The sequence below is a fragment of the Scyliorhinus torazame genome, chromosome 16, assembly GCF_047496885.1.
Source record: "Scyliorhinus torazame isolate Kashiwa2021f chromosome 16, sScyTor2.1, whole genome shotgun sequence".
NCBI classification, from domain to species: domain Eukaryota; kingdom Metazoa; phylum Chordata; class Chondrichthyes; order Carcharhiniformes; family Scyliorhinidae; genus Scyliorhinus; species Scyliorhinus torazame.
The window spans coordinates 184,723,455-184,743,844 of record NC_092722.1 but is presented as its reverse complement, the minus strand read 5'-3'; the positions used below and the strand labels follow the sequence as shown (position 1 = coordinate 184,743,844).

The 20,390-nt window shown below is 48.0% G+C and overlaps 1 protein-coding gene and 1 long non-coding RNA gene across 6 annotated transcripts in view; one reads left to right on the top strand and one right to left on the bottom strand.

Annotated features, from left to right (window-relative positions):
* Window positions 1-3,584, bottom strand: part of LOC140393292 (metal transporter CNNM2-like) — a 288,505-nt gene extending 284,921 nt beyond the window's left edge. For 2 of the 5 annotated variants that reach the window (XM_072479591.1, XM_072479596.1), the window contains exon 1: window positions 1,950-3,579. In XM_072479591.1, coding sequence (XP_072335692.1) covers window positions 1,950-3,348 — 1,399 coding nt within the window. In that variant the 5' untranslated portion in view covers window positions 3,349-3,579. Of the gene's footprint in view, window positions 1-1,949 lie in introns of all 5 variants that reach the window. The other 3 variants (XM_072479593.1, XM_072479592.1, XM_072479594.1) reach the window with 3 other exon arrangements.
* Window positions 2,787-8,906, top strand: LOC140393293 (uncharacterized). The gene is made up of 2 exons (XR_011935568.1): window positions 2,787-2,925; window positions 8,363-8,906. It is a non-coding gene; the product is annotated as an uncharacterized lncRNA (long non-coding RNA).
* Window positions 8,907-20,390: the final 11,484 nt, after the last annotated feature.

Genomic DNA, 20,390 nt, shown 5'->3' with positions numbered 1-20,390 from the left:
GTGAATAGAGCAAGCAGGACATATCAAAATTGATCCCAGAACCCAGATTTGCATTTTAAATGGCACAAAGAGACACTCCAGCCCCTCTGACAGTAGTACACCTGTAGAATTGCTACATCCGCTGATGGCAGAAGACACCAGTTATAACATGGTGCCTCTTATTACATGGACCAATTAAAACTGGTGCAATATAATCTCCATCTACAGCTAGAGAAGCATTATACATTGCTGAGTGGACAGTTCACCTGCCTCTGCTCCTGCCACAAAATCTCCCCAGTCCTTATTGGTCTAGAATCAAACAGCCCAAAATCAAAACATCACGAGAAACCACATGTTGCAATTTCACTCAGTGCCCCCTGCTTGACCCAAGCAAGGGAAAATCCTGACACTTAATGCATCGTGCTACTCAATGTCATACATCTAAAAATCGTCAACATACATGAGCATTTACAAGTTCTCCAGGTTCAATAATATATTTCAAAGCTTTATGCAATTCAAATGAATTCTTAAAAATATAGATTGAAAGACAGAAACGTTACCTGTGGGCAAAGATTAAACATATTGAAATCATTTCAAAGATATGGGTTAAATTCACCAATTACACCAGAACATTTATGCAATATCAGTCAAAGAATGTTGCAAAACTACATTTTTTGGACACATGAATAAAACTGGTAGCTGATTCTTCTGACAAGTCTAATGATTTGTTCAGAGCACATCTTAGTACTGTAAAATACTTACAGCAATGTATTTGCAGGGTAGCTGCAAATAAGTGCCCCTCACAAGCTGTCAGGGGTGAATGCCCTTGACATTCTATATGTGCATATTTATACTGGCTTCACAAGTCAATTTCTCCATTCATTTCAGAAGGGAAGAGAGAGACTGAGATTGTAAATTCTATTCTCTTTTGCTGCTGACCTAATATCTCAAATTCCCATTATATAGATGGAACCCTCAATGCATTTGCAGTCAGCCACAAAAATGTAAAAATTACATTTTGGAAATTTCAGCCTCCCTGCCCAAAAAGCACCAAATTCCTGACAGATATAGTGCATAGAGGATGGAATTTAAATGCAACTTGCTTCAGACACATGCACTTTTGCACATAGTACATGGATTACGATCGGCAAGAAAATAAATCCAGGCAGACACATGCATTATTTTTGTTAGATCATATTTTTTTTTACAAACCAAATGCCATATTCAATATATTTGCTAAACCAAATTTAGTTTCACCACAAGGTGTAGCAAAACCCAAGCTAACATCAGATTTCCACTACATTATACGTGTATCTACATGTACTGAATTTCAAAGTATACTATCTCTAAAATGCTGGCAAACCAGTGGCATGTCACCTACCAGACTAGTCACGAGTAGACTCTAGTCTTGAATACAATCTGACAGGGATTGGGTTAATAAATTTCATGCAACTGCACATTTCTAGAAATCAAATTTTATCAGTTTATGCAATATGAACGGTGCTACTGAAAACCCAAAGAAAATTTGTCTGAAAGGATATAGCTGGTGGGATTTACAAAAGTATCATAACCTAGCTGACCTCCACTCCACCTATCGAAAGGAAAATGACACCACTTATCCTTCAATGCCTTTTATATTACTGCCATTGTTCAATCATAACCAGAGCTCATGGGGTGGGGAGGGAAGAGAATGCCCTATCAGGGGTAAAGAAGCTTATGAATCAGAAACATCAGGAGAAAGTGGGATGTCCATAAAATGTTTGCAGGTAACAGACTTGTAGAAATGGGCAGCTGATGAACCTTTACACCCACCGTAATTGTTTTAGGACGAGGAGAAAATGTGGTCGTTGATTACATAGGTAGGATAGGTAAGCAATATAAAATCATCTGAAAAGAATCGACGTACGCGAGACTGTTTGAACGACAAGACCAGCAAGAGAGGGGAAAAAAACAAATCAACATTATCCCACCTTTTTTAAACTCCTCCAGCATTGCATCCAGTTTCGTGTCGTTGAAAACAAAATGCAAGGGGTGGTTGTAAAACTTGGTGATGGTTTTCAGAGGGGTGCAGTCGTCAGGGTCCACAAATGCCAAGTCCTTCACAAAAAGCAGGTCAACGATGTTTGACCGCTCGCCTTCGCAGACGGGAATCCTGGTGTATCCGCTCTCCATGATCTCGGACATGGTGTTGAAATCCAGGGTGGCGTCGCTGGTGATCATGAAGCAGTCCCGCAGGGGGGTCATCACGTCTTCCACCGTTTTAGTCCGGAGCTCCAGGGCGCCCTGGATGATGTTGAGCTCCTCCTTCACCAGGTCGTTGTAGGGGTCGGTGACCCGCAGCATCTCCAGCAGCTTCTCGCGGTTGTAGACGGTGCCAATCTCCTGGCCCAGGATGACATCCAGGAGGCGGCTGACCGGGTACGAGGCCGGGCAGGTGAGCAGCATGAAGAACTTGGTCAGCACGATGGTGTTGGCGCCCACGGCCAGGCCGTGGCGGGAGCAGATGGCCTGCGGCACGATCTCGCCGAAGATGACGATGCCCAGGGTGGAGACGGCCACGGCCACCACGCCGGAGCCGGCGATGTCGTCCAGCAGGATGGTCAGGGTGGTGTTGACCAGCACGTTGCCCAGCAGCAGCGAGCAGAGCAGGTAGTTGCCCTGGCGGCGCACCGGCTCGATGCGCTTGGCGTAGTTCTTCTCCTTCTCGGTGCCGCAGTTCTGCACGATGCGCAGCTCCATGGGGTCCAGCGCCATCAGCCCCAGGTTCAGGCCGCTGAACATGCCCGAGAGGCAGAGCAGCACCGAGATGAAGATGACCTGCAGCCAGAAGGGCATCATGGACTTCCTCTCCTCCACCACCAGCACCATGGTGTCCTTGGTGTCGTGGTACAGCCAGTCGGCCTGCCCCCCCGAGCCCGGCTCCGGCGCCCGGGCCGCCGTGCACAGGTAGTAGGCTTTGCGCTTCTCCGTCTTGCGCAGCGGCTTCACCTCCACCTCGATCACGCCGCTGCCGGGGCGGCCGGCCGCTATGCCCGGCAGCACCACGATGTCCGAGGTGCGCACCCCGCACGGGTCGAAGCCGGCGCCCGGGCGCCGGTACTCGGTGAAGCCGATGCGGCTCCAGGTGCTGTTGTCGATGCGCTGGCCGTACAGCCGCAGCCGGACCCGCGTCCGCTCGCTGACCCGCAGCACGCCCTCCTCCATGCCCGTCACCTCGTCCGTGTCCTCCAGCCGCAGGCCGATGATGACCGTGTCGCCCTCGTCGGCGGCCGCCCCGACCGGCCGCGGGCACAGGCTCAGAAAGAAGCAGCAGGCGCTGAAGGCGGACAGGGTGAAGACGCCGAGCCGGCCGCTGCTGCAGGCGGCCATGTTGGTAATGGAGTTGGAGGCTGTCGACCCCTCAGGGACAAAAAATATAATTATATATATATATTTTGAAAAAGGTGGGAAATGGAAGTATTAAGTGTCGTTCGTTACCCTCCCTCCATTTTCTGCCCCTTTTTGAATAGACATGTTGTGATTTATTTAATCCAAATCCAGTCACACAGCTGCCGCCCGCTCGCGCTCCCTCCCTCCGGCTCGCAGCCCGCTCGCGCTCTGACTCAAATTCACAGCGAACGCCAGCGCGAGCTGCGGCCAACGATCTCCCTTCACCCCTCCCCCAGCCCCCTTTCCCCTCAAAGCCCCGGGTGATTGACAGCTCCGCCTGACCACCCACAGCAGGGCGAGGCTGGACAACCCAATCGGGCATGGCAGGTGGGCGGCTCTCGGCGCACACGTGGGAGGCACGCCCCGCCCCGCCTCTCCATCTCCTCCCACCTGCGATTGGTTGGATCGGCAGGCACGTGACCGAAGCCCCCCTTTCGCGCTCTCCTCCCCCCCCGGAGCCATCCGGCAGCCAATGAGAGGGGCAGGCGCCGGCGCCCGGGCGGAGCCAATTGGCGCGTGCTCTTGGTGGCTGGGGCGCATGCTCGTGCTAGGGGTTGTCGCCAAGCGTCAAGCCTCGGGAGAGCAAATCTCAGCCTCTCACTGTCTGGAAGGCGGCAGCGTCACAACCACATTATTTTCTTTAATTGTCATTTGCCTTTAGGCCACGGGAATGTAAATGTCAACTCCTGATGTGAATAAACTTCTTTATGAAAGATGCATGGCGAATGTTTGGCCAGGCAAAATCACCCTTTGGCTGAGAATGTCTTCTGAAATGTCTATTTATTTGGATTGTTCTGACAGGTGGCTTTGGGTAACCAGGTGCAGCACCAAAGCAATGCTCATTCCATAACTGGGAACGAATAAGAGCGGATGAATCAGGGGCAAAATCCCCAACATGTTCCTTCCGCGCGGATAAATGATCTGCCTGCTCCCAAACGGGATACAGGCGACATTCCTGCCCTACAACGCACCCCATTTGTGCGGCGTGGTGGCACAGTGGTTAGCACCGTTGCCTCACAGCAACGGGTCCCAGGTTCGTTTCTGTCCTCGGGTGACTGTGCGGAGTTTGCACGTCGTCCCCCGTGTCGGCGTGGGTTTCCTCCGGGTGCTCTGGTTTCCTCCCACAGTCCAAAGATGTGCAGGTTAAGTGAATTGGCCAACGCAATTTAAATTCTTTTCCAAATCCGGGCCGGGTCAGGCAGCTGTCTTACATCTTCAAAATGGCAAAAATAAAGACAGAGAAAGGACTGGGCACAGCCAAACTTTAATGCTAGGGTCTCTTAACGGAAGTAAAAACAGAACAAGAACAAAAGCGAAGAGCAAGAGTCCGAACTTCCACACTCCCATCTCTCAATCCATGGTTAAAGGACAAAATCGATCACCAGACCACCAGCAGCAGTGCTGTCCTCAAAGGGGCAATAGGATATAGTGGGGCAAGAACTAAAATAAGTAGAGACCAATCCCAATCACCACATAAGTGGGAATCCCACCTAAGGATAGGAGGGCTTCCAGAGTGACCCTCAAATCAGGGAGTGTACTGGGAGGGTGGGAGGGCCAGCCCACCCCCATCCCCCCAGAACCATGCCGCCCACACCCCCTCAGTGAGGACCACCCCCAAAAGAATTGCCTGCCTAAAAGCCAACATAGATCCATATTTGAGAGTGCATGACACCAATACTCACCATCCAACACCCCTCAACATGATAAACAAAACACTCTTTTGTAATATGCGCTCATTTAGTACACTCATTGCCGATAATACTTTCCAAATTTTAGTCATTGTTAAACATTTACTTTAGTCAGGAATCACCTGCCTTCAAAGCTGAAGGTCCAGAGCACAATCAACACCAGACGATATGCATTCATACATTCAACAACAACTTATATTTATGTAGCACCTTTAATGGAGGAAAGTTTCACAAGCCATCATCGTCAGTGTCCTTCCATTTACCCAAGATGATGGACATGCAGCAAATCCATTGGGGATTAGATGGCACGTGGTGCACCTTTGTTGATTTGTGAGAGGCAGGTTCTGCCAAAAGTGGTGCCTACGAGGTGGTTATCAGGTGTCGCATGGGTCGCTGGTGACTCCTGTTGCCAAGCCACTGTAGCCACTGATCACGATGATGGTGCAGGTCGACCCACAGGTGATGTCGCCATTTCTATCTGTCATTTTCAAGGATCTCTCAGGTGTGAGAATCATTGTTCTGGACCATCGTAACATTTTTTAAAAAATTTTTAATAAATAATATTTTATTAAGGTATTTGAAATTTTTTATAACAGTAACAAAAAGAATTACATCAACATGGTAAAATAAACATTTGCCCCCCCCCCCCAGCCCAATCTTCACACGCCTCAACCATACAACAACAATCCCGCCCCCGTCCCTGGCATTTTTAATTCTCGCCGAGAAAGTTGACGAACGGCTGCCCCCTCCGGGAGAACCCTAACATTGACCCTCTTAAGGCAAACTTTATTTTCTCAAGACTGAGAAACCCAGCCATGTCACTGACCCAGGTCTCTACACTCGGGGGCTTCAAGTCCCTCCACATTAATAAGATCCGTCTCCGGGCTCCCAGGGAGGCAAAGGCCAGGACGTCGGCCTCTTTCGCCCCCTCAACTGCCGGATCTTCCGACACTCCAAATATCGCTACCTCCGGACTCGGCACCACCCGTGTTTCTAGCACCGTGGACATTGCCTTAGCAAAACCCTGCCAAAACCCTCTAAGCTTCGGCCACGCTCAAAGCATGTGGACATGATTTTCTGGGTTTCCGCGCACCTATCCTCTACCCCAAAAAACTTGCTCACCCTAGCCACTGTCATGTGTGCCCAGTGGACTACCTTAAATTGTATCAGGCTAAGCCTGGCGCACGATGAGGTATTAACCCTGCTTAGGGCATCGGCCCATAGACCCGCCTCTATCTCTCCTCCTAGCTCGTCCTCCCACTTGCCCTTAAGCCCCTCCACCAGAGCTGCCTCCGCCTCCGAAAACTCCTGGTAAGTATCCAATACCTTCCCCTCTCCCACCCAGGTACTGGAAACTACTCTATCCTGTATCCCCCATGGCGGCAGCAGCGGAAAGGCCGGCACCTGTTTTCTCAGGAAGTCGCGCACCTGCAAATACCTAAAACCATTCCCTGCTGGCAATTTAAATTTATCTTCCAAAGCTTTCAAGCTGGGAAATCTCCCATCTATAAATAGATCCCCCATTCCTCTAATTCCTGCCCTCTGCCAACTCCGTAACCTGCCACCTAGCCTACCCGGTACAAACCTGTGGTTATTATAAATCGGGGTCCAAATCGATGCTCCCTCCAGCTCCTCAAGCATTCAGACAAAACTCCTGCACAATCAACTTCGATGCACTGGACTATGTCCATATGGCCATAAACATCTCCCTCAATAGGTCTGTTTCTGCAACTTTAAAATATCCAATATTCCACAGGAGGACAAAGAAAACACTTCAAAGACACTTTAAAGGTTTCCTTAAAGTGAGGCAGCATTGACATTAATGACTGGGCGGAGCTCACCACCAATCCTTCAAAATGGCGACAGCTTATCATCAAGTGGCATCGCACTTTGAGTCATAACGTCTTAATGATGAGGCGGAGCAATGGCAGTGAAGGAAAGAAAAGGAAGCTAAATATTGCACTCTGGATCTCACTACCTCAAAGGAAATCCTGCCCCATGTGGCCAAAGATCTATTAACAGGCTGAAAATCAGCCTGCTAAGTCACAGGAAGACCCGTGGCAGAAACTTGTGACCCTGTGTAAAAGTCATTGTCAAAACGAGAGTCAGCCAACAATGACGACGGTGAAGAGCTGGTTCGTGACGCGGAGCGAGGCCAACAGCATGGCTTCAATCCCCGTACCGGCTGAAGTTATTCATGGAGGCCCCGCCTTCTCAACGTAGCTCCTCGCCTGAGGTGTGGGTGACCCTCAGGTTAAATCACCACCAGTCAGCTCTCCCCCCTCAAAGGAGAAAGCAGCCTCTGGTCATCTGGGACTATGGTGACTACTTTTTTTTACTTTACTTTTAAAGTGCAGTCAATTTTGTAATTTAGAAAATACAATAGCCAATTTTGTGTAGAACAAGCAGCAATTTGTTGCTGTGATGTTGTCTGAGGGACGTTGGCCAGGACGTCAGGAATAACTCTCCTATTCTTCTTCAAAATATTACTGTGGGATGTTTTACATGCATGTGCAAGGGCACATGGGCCATTGTTTCAACTTCTCATTCAAAAGCCATCACTTCAAATAGTACACATCAAAAAGATGTGCAGGTTAGGTGGATTGGCCATGATAAATTGCGCTTAGTGTCCAAAATTGCCCTTAGTGTTGGATGGGGTTACGGGGTTATGGGGGTAGGGTGGAGGTGTTGACATTGGGTAGGGTGCGCTTTCCAAGAGCCGGTGCAGACTCGATGGGCCGAATGGCCTCCTTCTGCACTGTAAATTCTATGATAATCTATGCTCAACTAGCACTTTAACCTCAATTTTTGCAATAAAGTCCTGCAATGGGAGTTGAACCTACAATCTTCTGAGTTAGAGACCGACGTGCTACCACTGAGCCACCACATAATAAACTTGTATCTGCCCATTTTTGAAGTCACGTCATAAAACAATACTGAGACTATCCAATTCCATATTCTCCTCAAAGCTGCACTTTTGTATAAGTGTTGATATGATCTTGTTACGATTTATTATTGGGTCTTAAAAAGGAAGTTCTTACCTAAAAATAGGGGCATGGAGCTGATTTTAATACTCCCTGAATATTCAGATTATTCACATCATTATAACAGAAGGCCAAACACATGAATATCCAGGGAACAAGCTTCAGGTTCCTGAGTTCCCTCAGTTGAAGGTGTCCAACTTTATTGATAATAATTTTAACTGTCCTCCACATTTGATTCTCAGATAGTTACTGGATAATAGCACTTGAACTTTATTTTCGCAGAAGTTACAGCGTAGAAGGAGGCAATTCGGCCAATCCAGTCTATACCGGTCCTTGAAAGAGCACCGTACTTAAGGCCATGCCTCCACCCGTATCCCAGCAATCCCACCTAACCGTTGGACAGTAAGAGGCAATTTAGCGTAACCAATCCACCTAACCTGCACATCTTTGGACTGTGGGAGGGAACCGGAGCACCCGGAGGAAACCCACGCAGACACGGGAAGAAAGTGCAAACTCCACACAGACAGTCACCAGAGGCTGGAATTAAACCCGGGTCCCTGGAGTTGTGAGGCAGCAATGCTACCGTGCCGGCCACATTAAGATGTGCAGCTTGTTTAATAATGTACACATCGCAACTCAGGAGGTATAAGAGAAAATCAAAGCAAAACACTGCGGTGCTGGAAATCTGAAATAGAAACAGAAAGTGCTGGACAAACGCAGCAACATCAGTGGAGAGAGAAAAACAGAGTTAACGTTTCAAATCTGTGGAACTCATTGAGGTATTGTAAGAGGCTGTGGCAAAAAATAAACAACATTGCTTTGCAAATTCAATTTTTCTTTTAGTTTTGTTTTCCCAATGTTCTCTCATCCTCTCTTGATTTGTGCTAAGTGAAAGTCCCAATGTGCTTTGATACCTCATTGGAGTGTCTCTGCTGAACTCACACCTGAAGTGATGGCAGGGTTTTCAATAGTGAGGCCACTATTGAAGTCAAAGTAACCAATATCCACAGAACCTCCATTCTCTTAAACTCGATGCCTCGGCTAATAAAGGCAAGTATACCATATAACTTCTTAACCACTGTATCCACCTGCTCTGCTACCTTAAGGGACCGCAGTACATGCACATCAAGGTCCCTCTCATCTTTGATGCTTCCCAGGGTCCTGGGAATAGTATCGTCTTGACCTGAATCTGTCAAATAATAATTAGAAGTTAAAAGTAAATTAGAAATTATGTTTCCCGTTGCAGGACTTAGTCTGAACTATGATAACAGAGGGCATATTTTTTGATCAGTGCTGTACGAGTATGAACTCAGTGCTTACTTTCTCTACCGTGTAACAATACAACCAATGAATCCACACCACAGCTGAGTTACAGCGTAGAGACATTTAGTACAAAAATGACAAATTGCAATTAGCTGATCTTCTAACAAAATAGGCATCCTAGGGTGCTTCACAAGAGTGCTGTCAAAAAAATAAATAACACTGAGCCGAAGAAGGAAATATCAGCCGAGGTGAGCTGCGTCAAAAAGGTAGATTTTAGGAGTGACTTTGAGGAACAGATGGAGGGTAGAGAAGTGGAGAATTAGAGAGGTGGGGGACATGGTCAGGAGATGGAGCGTCGAGAGGTGGAGGAAACAGGTGGAGGGTTGGGAGGTGGAGGATTGAGGGTTGAGAAGTGGAGGGTAAAGACATGGGGCAGGATTCTCCCCTACCCAGCAGGGCAGGGGGTCCCGGCGGGACGGAGTGGCGTGAACCACTCCAGTGTCAGGCCGCCCCAAAGGTGCGGAATCCTCAGGGGCTAGGCCGGCGCCGGAGTGGTTTGCGCCGCGCCAGCCGGCGGGGAAGGGGCTTGGCGCTACGCCAACCGGCGCCGAAGAGCCTCCGCCGGCCGGCGCGAGTTGGCGCATGCGCGGGAGCGCCAGTGTGTGCTGGCGTCATCCCAGCGCATGCGCAGGGGGGGGTTCTTCTCCGCGTCAGCCATCGCGGAGGACTACAGCAGCCGATGCGGAAGGATAGAGTGCCCCCATGGCACAGGCCCGCCCGCGGATCGGTGGGCCCCAATCGCGGGCCAGGCCACCGTGGGGGCACCGCCCGGGTGCAGATCCCCCCACACCCCCCTAGGTCCCCGGAGGCCGCCCGCGCCGCCAGGTCCCACCGGTAAGTACCTACTCTAATTTATGCCGGCCGAAAACGGGCGGCCACACGGCCCATCGCGGGCTGGAGAATCGCCGGGGGGCCGCTGCCAGCGGCCGGCGCGGCGTGATTCCCGCCCCCGTCAAATCCACGGCGACGGAGAATTCGGCAGCCGGCGGGGATTCACGCCGCCCCCCCGCGATTCTCCGACCCGGCGGGGGGTCGGAGAATCCCGCCCATGGAGTTTAGAGAGATGGAAAGGAGGGAGGTGGAGGGCGGAGAGGTTGAGATGGGCAAGATGGAGAGGTTGGGAGAAGGGAGGTGGAGTGTAGGAAAGTGTAGAATTAGAGAGGTGGAGCATTACAGTGGTTTGGGGAGAGGTGGGGAGATCGAGAGGTAGTGAGGAGAAGTGGAGGATAGAGGGTCAAAAGATGGAAAGGAGAGAGGTGGCGAGGTCGAGGGTTGAAGTGATTGAGCTGGGGAGGTTGGAGAGATGGAGTATAGGGGGTGGAGAATTAGGTGGTGGAATGGATTGAGTTGTGGAGGATGGAGAGATGGTGAGATGGAGGGTGGAGAGGTGGGAGAAAATTCCAGAGTTTGGGATTCAAGCAGCTGAAAGTGTGACTGCCAATGCTGGAATGAAGGAAGTGAAGGATACACAGAGCTACTGAAATGCAATGTTCTTGTTCTTGAACTGGAGGAGGTTACAAGGTTAGGGAGAGTATGAAGCAATGGAGAGATTTAGACACTTGGATAAGAATTCTAAATTGGAGATGTGTATGGACAAGGAACCACTGTAGATCAAGAAGCAGAGGGGTGAAGTTTGAATGAACAACTAGGTACGCCGTGCTTGAACGTAATCTAGCACCACTGATGTTTGACAAGATTTTCCACAGTTAAGTAACACTGTCACCAACAAACTCACCAACTGGGTTCACAAATGAAAAATAGACATATAATCAGTGATCCTTTTAAAAAAAATAAATGTAGAGTACCCACTTACCCTGCACACCTTTGGGTTGTGGAAGCGAAACCCACGCAAACACGGGGAGAATGTGCAAACTCCACACGGACAGTGACCCAGAGCCGTGATTGAACCTGGGACCTCGGCGCCGTGAGGCAGCTGTGCTAACCACTGTGCTGCCATTTAACCAGTGATCTAATTGAGATGTTTAAGATGATTGGAGTACCTGATGGGGTACATGGAGAGAAACTTTTTCATCTCATGCAGGGAGTCCAACGATGTGCAGGTTAGGTGGATAAGCCATGCTAAATTGCCCCTTGGTATCCAAAGATGTGCAGGTTAGGTGGATTGGCCATGCTAAATTGCCCCTTGGTATCCAAAGATGTGCAGGTTAGGTGGATTGGCCATGCTAAATTGCCCCTTGGTATCCAAAGATGTGCAGGTTAGGTGGATTGGCCATGCTAAATTGCCCCTTGGTATCCAAAGATGTGCAGGTTAGGTGGATTGGCCATGCTAAATTGCCCCTTGGTATCCAAAGATGTGCAGGTTAGGTGGATTGGCCATGCTAAATTGCCCCTTGGTATCCAAAGATGTGCAGGTTAGGTGGATTGGCCATGCTAAATTGCCCCTTGGTATCCAAAGATGTGCAGGTTAGGTGGATTGGCCATGCTAAATTGCCCCTTGGTATCCAAAGATGGCAGGTTAGGTGGATTGGCCATGCTAAATTGCCCCTTGGTATCCAAAGATGTGCAGGTTAGGTGGGGTTATGGGATTAAGGGGATAGGGTGGGGTGTGGGCCTGGGTTGGGTGCTCTTTCTGAAGGTTAGTGCAATAGGCCAAATGGCCACCTTCTGCACAGTAGCAATTCTATGGTTTTAACAAGGGGACTTTAACATTAGAGCTGGACTGTTCAGTAATGATAGTCCAAAGATGTACAGGTTAGATGGATTGGCCGTGCTAAATTGTCCCTTAGTGTCCACAGTATTAGGTGGGATTACAGCGTTACAGGAATAGGGTGGGGGAGTGGGCCGAGGTAAGGTGCTCTTCCGGACGCTCATTGCAGACTCGATGGACCGAATGGCCTCCTTCTGCACTGTACGGGATTCTATGATATCAGGAAGTATTTTTTCACACTAAAGATAGTGTAAATTTGGAACTCCCTCCCTTCCCCAAAAGCTGTTGAGGTTGGGCATCAATTGAAAATTTCAACATTGAGGTGGATTGATTTTTTGTTAGGTTAAGGGGATAAAGGGTTTAGAACCAATGCAGGTAAATGGTGTTAAGATACTGATCGGCCATGATACTTTCCAATTGAATGGTGAAACAAGCTTGAGGGGCTGAATGGCCTCCTCCTGTTTCTGAGATCCTGTGATACTTGAGTGAGGTATCAGGTGATGACTGGTGCCCATAAACCCACAGGCATACTGAGGAGAGGAGGCTGGAAAAGGAAGAGGGAGCGAAAGGTTATTACATAGCTTCCACAATCAATAGGAATATTGTAAATAAGAATAGTATTTTTGCTGCAAAAGAAGGATGCTGAGGGACAAGCAGCTCCATAATAAGGTGCGGGTAATTTGGAAAACTTACTGAGCTGGTGTGGTGAACAAGTTGATAAGATTTTGTCTAGACCACCAAGGTGTAAATTGGGACAGATTGGCTTATTTGAAAGTGCGTGAGATTCTTCAGGATTCTGGTGGGCGTGTACGGTACTGATAACATAGAGCTGTGTGCTCGGGAAATCTCCACAACCCAGGTGATACTTTACACCTGACACAGGCCATCCCCTGACAAGGCAAAGATCCAGCTCTCCAGGTGTCAAGTATCTCCAGGTGTACAGTGTCGCCCAGAGGAAAGTCAGCCGGAGAGGATCACACGCCTGTAACAAGACCCTCAGCATTTTCCATCCGCACCTTCGCTTGACAGGATCCATGTTGATCGTCCTCTTCCTCCTCCACTCCTGCCATCTGCGTACCAAAGCTGTACAATGGGAAATCTGCCCGGTGATTGTTACAGATTTAAGCACCTTAGTAGGTTACCATACCACAGACATTTAAATACATTTCTGTAATTGAATGTGGCTTGAGTAGGTCACCAGCAGGTAATTGATTAAAGTCTTTTTAAAACAGAGCAATGTGAATGTAAAACCTGCACTTCGGGATAAATTGAGATTTTGAATGTGATGACTTTTCAATTGTTTCAGTAAATATTCGTTTGAGGCCTCTGCTAATTAGTGGTTAACTCTTAACAAAGTAAGTGCTTTCCAATCACCTCCCTCCATGCTTGAGTAATTTTGAAGTGGTCAGCTGGAAATTGACAGCACTTAACTCTGTTTGAAGTGGTCCAGGAGCTGTCAATCAAAGATTGATGTTTCTAAACATTCCGGTTACAGAACTTAAGAGTTACTCAACTGTGAAGGAAGATGAATGAAACAATGCTGACATTCCCGAGGCGGAGAGTGTCATGGTCACACTGCAGGCTCAGACTCCGCAGGCAGGAAGGGAATGGATGACCACCAGGTAGAGCAAGAGAGCTAGGCAGGCAGTGCAGGAATCTCCTCTGGCCTTTCCCCTGCAAAACAGAAGTACAGGAGCAGGGATGTCTTGCTTCAATTATACAGGGCCTTGGTAAGGCCACACCTGGAATATTGTGTGCAGTTTTGGTCTCCTTATGAAAGGAAGGATGTTCTTGCTCTCGGGGATTGTACAAAGGTTTACCAAACTGATTCCTGGGAGGAAAAATTGAATCATTTAGGATTGTATTCGCTGGAGTTCAGAAAATTAGGGTTGATCTCATAAAAACCTATAAAATTCTAACAGAAGGAGACAGGGTAGATGCAGGAAGGATATACCCGATGGTGGGTGTGTCCAGAACCAGGGGTCACAGTCTGAGGATACATGGTAGACCATTTAAAATTGAGACGAGGAGAAAGTTCTTCACCCAGAGGGTGGTCAACCTGTGGAATTCGTTACCACAGGAAGTAGTTGAGGTCAAAACAAAAGAAGCAGTTAGATACAGCACTTGGGTCGAAGGGGATAAAAGGATATGGGGGAAAGCAGGATTAAGCTGTTGAGTTGGATGAACAGCCCTGATCATAATGAATGGCAGAGCAGGCTCGAAGGGCCGAATGGCCTCCTCCTGCTCCAATTTTCGATTGTGCTATATGTGTGTGTGTGTGTGGACGCTGTCAATCACAGCCGAGTAAAATCAATGCCAAAGAGATATGAATGAAAGGCTTGCAGCTCAAAGATCTGAGGCGGTTTAAACCCAGCTGACTGGATTTCTCTTTCCAGGAATTGACACGTGCTGCTTCCTCTGTCTGAGACAGCAAGTGTTTTGCCCTGGTGGTCACCCATTCCCTTCCTGCCTCCGGAGTCTGCGCCTGCAGTGTGACCACGACACTCTCCGCCTCGGGAATGTCAGCATTGTTTCATTCATCTTTTATCTTTTCCTAGCCTCCGTCTGGACTGCTCTCTGGCTTACAGACAAGGGTCTCTCCTCCGGGGGGAGGAGTGCTTCATGACAGGGGTCTCTTTTCTGGGTGACTTCCTGACAGGGGTCTCTCGGCTGAAGAGGTCTGTGGAAGGGTCTCCATATTTAGGGGGTCTCTGTATTTAAGGGGTCTCTGTGGGGGTCTCTGTATTTAGGGGGTCTCTTTATTTAGGGGTCACTGTGGGTGGAGGCAGGTCAGGTCACCCCCATACTGGGGCAGGGGGTGGGAAGGGGGGGAACCCAGAAATTCTATAGTTGGGAGAATCATAGAATTTACAGTGCAGAAGGAGGCCATTTGGCCCATCAAGTCTATACCAGCCCCTGAAAGAGCACCCTACATAAGCCCACACCTCCACCCGTAACCCAGCAACCCCACCTACCTTTTGGACACTTATAGGGCTCAGAATGGAGGCCTGAAGGCAGGATTCCCTAGGGAATCCCTCGCAACCCTCGCCATGCATATATTTGTATGGCTAAGGATTGGGAATCGCTTCCACATTTGCGCAAATCAGGTGCAGTTCAGCTCCGGTGGGAGAACATAAAAATTTCGGCAGGTGTCTCATGTTTGGCACAGTGCTGTCAGAGTCAGGGCTGCCTGCAGTGTCAGCTCTGTAAAATAGATGGTGCACGCCAACCACCCAACCTGCTCCATTTTAAGGCTGCCAAACTCTTGCTTAGAGGTACTGTTTGCACCGTATATTTATTTAGTCATGCTACCATCCCATAATGATTGTAACACATCCCATACTAAAGATTGTTTGTAAATTAACTTGTAGTTCAGTTCGTGCCACAACAAAGACAATACAAACACTGTCACACGCCAGGGTCAGTTGCAGGTTAGCGTGTTCAGTTCCCAATCTGAACCACACTGGGCAGGAACATACCAGACAGAGGCTGCAGTGTCTGGTGGCAGAGGCAGTGGTCTCACCTGGGAATCACTCCTGATACCTGTCTACGGAGAGGGGTTGGTGTCAGCCTGAGAGCCCTCCGACTGTACGTCTCCAGCCTGTCTGGAAAAAAACAATCGAGCAAGTGAAATAAGAGGAGAAAAACCCCTCCCAAATTAGGATGAAGGTGGGATGGGCATGAGAGGGAAGGTGCAGTAATGATAAACACGAGAGAAGCTTCTCTCTGAACTATGTCCTCTTTATGAACTCTGTACATTTCATCAGGCTCAAAGTCAGGTATATAGCAGCCTGCAAATGATTATACTCCACCTTCTATTGCCTGCGCTAGCCGGTCAGAGGCAGTTATACGACTGTTTAAAATCAAAACTTGTTGCCTTAAGCACACAGGCCAGAGGTGAGGAACTACTTAAAAGCAGTTGGCCCTGTGTTACTGACCTGTCTAAAATCCCAGACCAGATCCCAACAATGGCTGGGATCCTTTTCCTTTGCTGTTATTTCCAATTTCTTCACTTCAATTCTAATTGAATTCTAGCTAATTCTCATGATTCTGGCTGTGCCTCTAGCAATTTTAACTATTGAGCTATGGCTTGCATTATCTCTACCTTCCTCACCCCTTTTGATAAGGTTAACCGCAGTTTCTCCGCCAAACCCAAATGTTTTGTTTTAGTCTCCCTTTGTAAACCATCCCGAGTAATTGCTTCGACCCCCAGGAAAGTGTTTGCAACTGTAAGAGCCATCTCCAATCGCTACCCTATTTAAATTTCAAACCCTGAAAGAATGCAATCGTTTCACACGCACTCACTGCCTTTACGTTCAATAACGTCAAGCCAGCTCTGCTTTAAATATTATTACTCTTTTATGACTATCTTACTGTGAAAGACTTATGGACTCAGCGTCAGACAGATCAGAATTTACCTCTTCTCTCTCCCACAGCCTTCTTTTGCAAAATGTCTCTCTGCATCCCTTGGCTTCATCCAGCAATGACCTAATCTCCCCGAACTGAAATCAAATGACCTCTGCAGGATGAAAGTACAGTAACTCCCCAGGGACTTTCCCCAGTCAAACCACAGTGCATTAGCTCAGAATGAAAAACCACATTCCTTTTGTCAATTTCACATCCTGGCTCCCAGGCCTTTACAAAACAAAAACATTTTTAAAAAAAATAAATTTATAGTACGCAATTATTGTTTTTCCAATTAAGGGGTAATTTAGCGTGGCCAATCCACCTATCCTGCACATCTTTGGGTTGTGGGGGAGAAACCCACGCAGACATGGGGAGAATGTGCAAACTCAACAGTGACCCAGGGCCGGGATTCAAACCCGGGTCCTCAGCTCTGTAGTCCCAGTGCTAACCACTGCGCCACATGCCGAACAACAAAAACATTTTTAAAAACATGACCATTGCAGTCAAACACACCACAACCCAGACTTTTAACCTTTACATTGTCCCAATGTTAGGAGTCCAATACTCCTAAAATCCTCCATTCGTCACACCTGGCTTTCCATTTGCTTGTTGTTGAGACAATGTGAAATTGTAACAGGGGGATGTCCCTATGGCAGGAATGGTAGGGGCTGGTTTAGCACACTGGGCTAAATCACTGGCTTTTAAAGCAGGCCAGCAGCACGGTTCAATTCCCGTACCAGCCTCCCCGAACAGGTGCCGGAATGTGGCGACTAGGGGCTTTTCACAGTAACTTAATTGAAGCCTACTTGTGACAATAAGCGATTTTCATTTCATTTTTCATTTCATCCCACTTCCAGCTGTCCAACAAAGTGTTGGAAATGTAAAATGAAATGGGATACAGGGTGTAACAAAATTAGTCAAACTAGAGAGGACAAACATGATCCTGAGGAATAGAATTGAGCAGTGGCTGCATGGGAGAGGATTGAAGTGTGGGTTTATATTGGGCGAACATTGAGCGTTTTTTCTTCTTTTCCCTTTACAGATTCCACTCCTCATTCGTCTTCCAAAATATATCTACTACTGAGCTTGAGAAACAATTGTCATCACTCCGCAGAATATTAAAATGAAGGCAGGGTTCAAAGGATGTATTTCAGAATGTGATCATCCTACAAATTGCTTTTTAAAGAAATAAATTTAGAGTACCCAATTCATTTTTTTCAAATTAAGGGGCAATTTAGCGTGGTCAATCCACCTCGACTGCACATCTTTGGGTTGTAGGGGTGAGACCCACGCAGACACGGGGAGAATGTGCAAACTCCACAGGGACAGTGACCCAGGGACTCGGCACCGGGAGGCAGCAGTGCTAACCACTGCACCACCATGCCTCCCTGATCATCCTACAAATTGAGAGGAAGAGTGAATCAAAGAGTAGGAAGTGAGTGATTGCACGTGGCAGGTATAGGAATAGACAGAAGGGGGAGAAACAATGCAAGGAAACAGCTATACACAGTATTGATTACTTTGTAGAGGACAAGTGGATAGTGATAGAGGGGCACCAGAAGAAACAGTGCAAAGTCATACCAATTTATATGTGGGAAGGTATGTCCCCAATGAGCTCAGGTCGTGGGCTTATTGTGAGATTTGTATGGACTAATTTTATACAAAGGGATGCTTAAATAAGTGTTAGATCCCTTAGTTATTTGCATATCCTGAACTGCTTACCGAAAAGCATCCCCAATGGAAATGCATATCACACACTATTCAGTCCCGGCAGGAACACTTGGGACTGGATTCACTGATTTGGAGGCTACGTGCCAGCGCCGGTGTGGGAATTGTGGCATTTTACGATGGAAAAATGGGGTCTGAATCCTCACCCATCCTTCGACCGTTGAGGGGCTAGCAGCCGTGCCGAGTGAAACTCCGGCTCCCACGACACAAACAGCTGGAGAGTGTCCATGGCCACGCATGCGCACGGCGACGACCTGTAGCGGTCGCGCCATAAAACATGGCGTCAGCCTTGCACAGACCCAGCCTGCTAAATACTGCTCCCCTGGCCATCCCCCACCCAGCTCTCGCAGAAGCCCCCTGGCCAGCAGTACGGCTCCTGGCTGACTGTGCCGGGTTCCCAACCACTGAGACCACAAGTGAACCGCGCCATCGGGAGCTTGGCCCATCAGCGGTGGTGAATCACGGGGGCACCGAAGAATAGAGGGTCAGGCCCACTAATGATATGGCAACAATGCTTGAACGCTGCGTGGCGAGCAACGAATGTACGCCATTTTTGGGGTGCCGAGCATCCCGATTTGCGTTAAACTGGCGCATACCGCTATTTTGGCGTTGGAGGCTATTCTCTGCCCAATCGCATTTCTCGATTTCAGCGTCGGCCGATGGTGAATCCCGCCCCATGTCTCCCAAACAGAGAATTAAGCCCCTTATCTACATTCACCCTGTTCTATAAGAATTTTGTAAGTTTCAATGATATCACCCTTCATTGTCTAAACTTTAGTGCAGTGTTCTTCAAACTTTTTTTTCGGCGATCCATTTTTACCAACCAGCCAACCTTCGCGACCCACACCAGCCGATCTGCGTGATCCACCATTTTCTCTGACCTTGTTTGCTGCTGACAAAAATGGAGGAAATGGTTTTGGGTCCCTTGGGCCCTCGTACCCACTCCTCCAATGGAACCTGTTGGATGGAGGTGAAGCCTTCCGGTGTCGGAAAGTATGGAGTTTCTGCATTTTCTTCCTGTAAAATTTTATCAAATAAAACCCCCCCAAACTTGTAAAAAAAAAGAATAAAATAAACGAAAAAAATAAAAATTAAATGAATAAAATAAATGAATAAAACCTCCTCGAACTTGTAAAACAAAAAGCTGCGACCGTTTAAAAAAAAGCGGCCGCACTGCCCATGCGTGCCCCATCATCGGCCCGCATGCTCAAAACTATGCGCATGCGTGCCGATGATCGGGCACGCATGCACAGTGCAGCCCCATTTATTTTACATGTTCGCGCCCGTTTTGAAGGCCGCTTGCAGCCGGCGTTATTAACAGCCGGCTGCTGCGGTTGTTGAGCACATATTTGCGCGATTGGGAGCGCCGCAACGGACGACTCCACGACCCTCCCGACACCCGCCCGCGACCCACCCACAAGTCGTGCCTCCGAGTTTGACAATGCCTGCTCTAGAGAATATAGACCCAGTTTCCTCAATCTCTCATCATAGAATCCCTAAAGTGCAGAAGGAGGCCATTCAGCCCATCAAGCCTGCACCAACCCTGCAACACACCTTTACTCCTGTGCTCAAATCCCCTCACGATGAAGGCCAACTTCACATTTATTCACATTATATTTCATATGCAATAGTCTTGCCTGTTGACTTAGTCGATATAAATTCTCTTGAAGCCTCCTTGCATCCTCCTCACAACTTACGTTCCCATCTAGTTTGTGTCATCAGCAAATTTGAAAATATTACATTTGGTCCCCACAATTATTGATATAGATTGTGGCCCCAGCTGTGATTCTTCCAGTGTTACCCCACTAGTAACAGTCTGCCGCCCTGAGAAAAACTGTTCGAACCTATTCTCTATATCCTGTCTGATAATCAAGTTTTAATCCTTACTAGTATATTACCCCCAATTCCATGTGCTCTAATTTTGATCACTAATCTCCTAAGTGGGACCTTATCAAATGTCTCTGAAGATACACCACATCTACTGGTTCTCCTTCATCTATGCTACAAGTAACATCTCAAAAAAATCCAACAGGTTCCTTTCATAAAACCATGTTGACTCTGCCCAATCATATGATTATTTTCTAATTGTCCAGTTATCACATCTTTTATAATTGATTCTAACATTTTCCTTACTTGTAATGTCAAACTAACAGGTCTGTAGTTCTTCATTGTCCCTCTCGATCT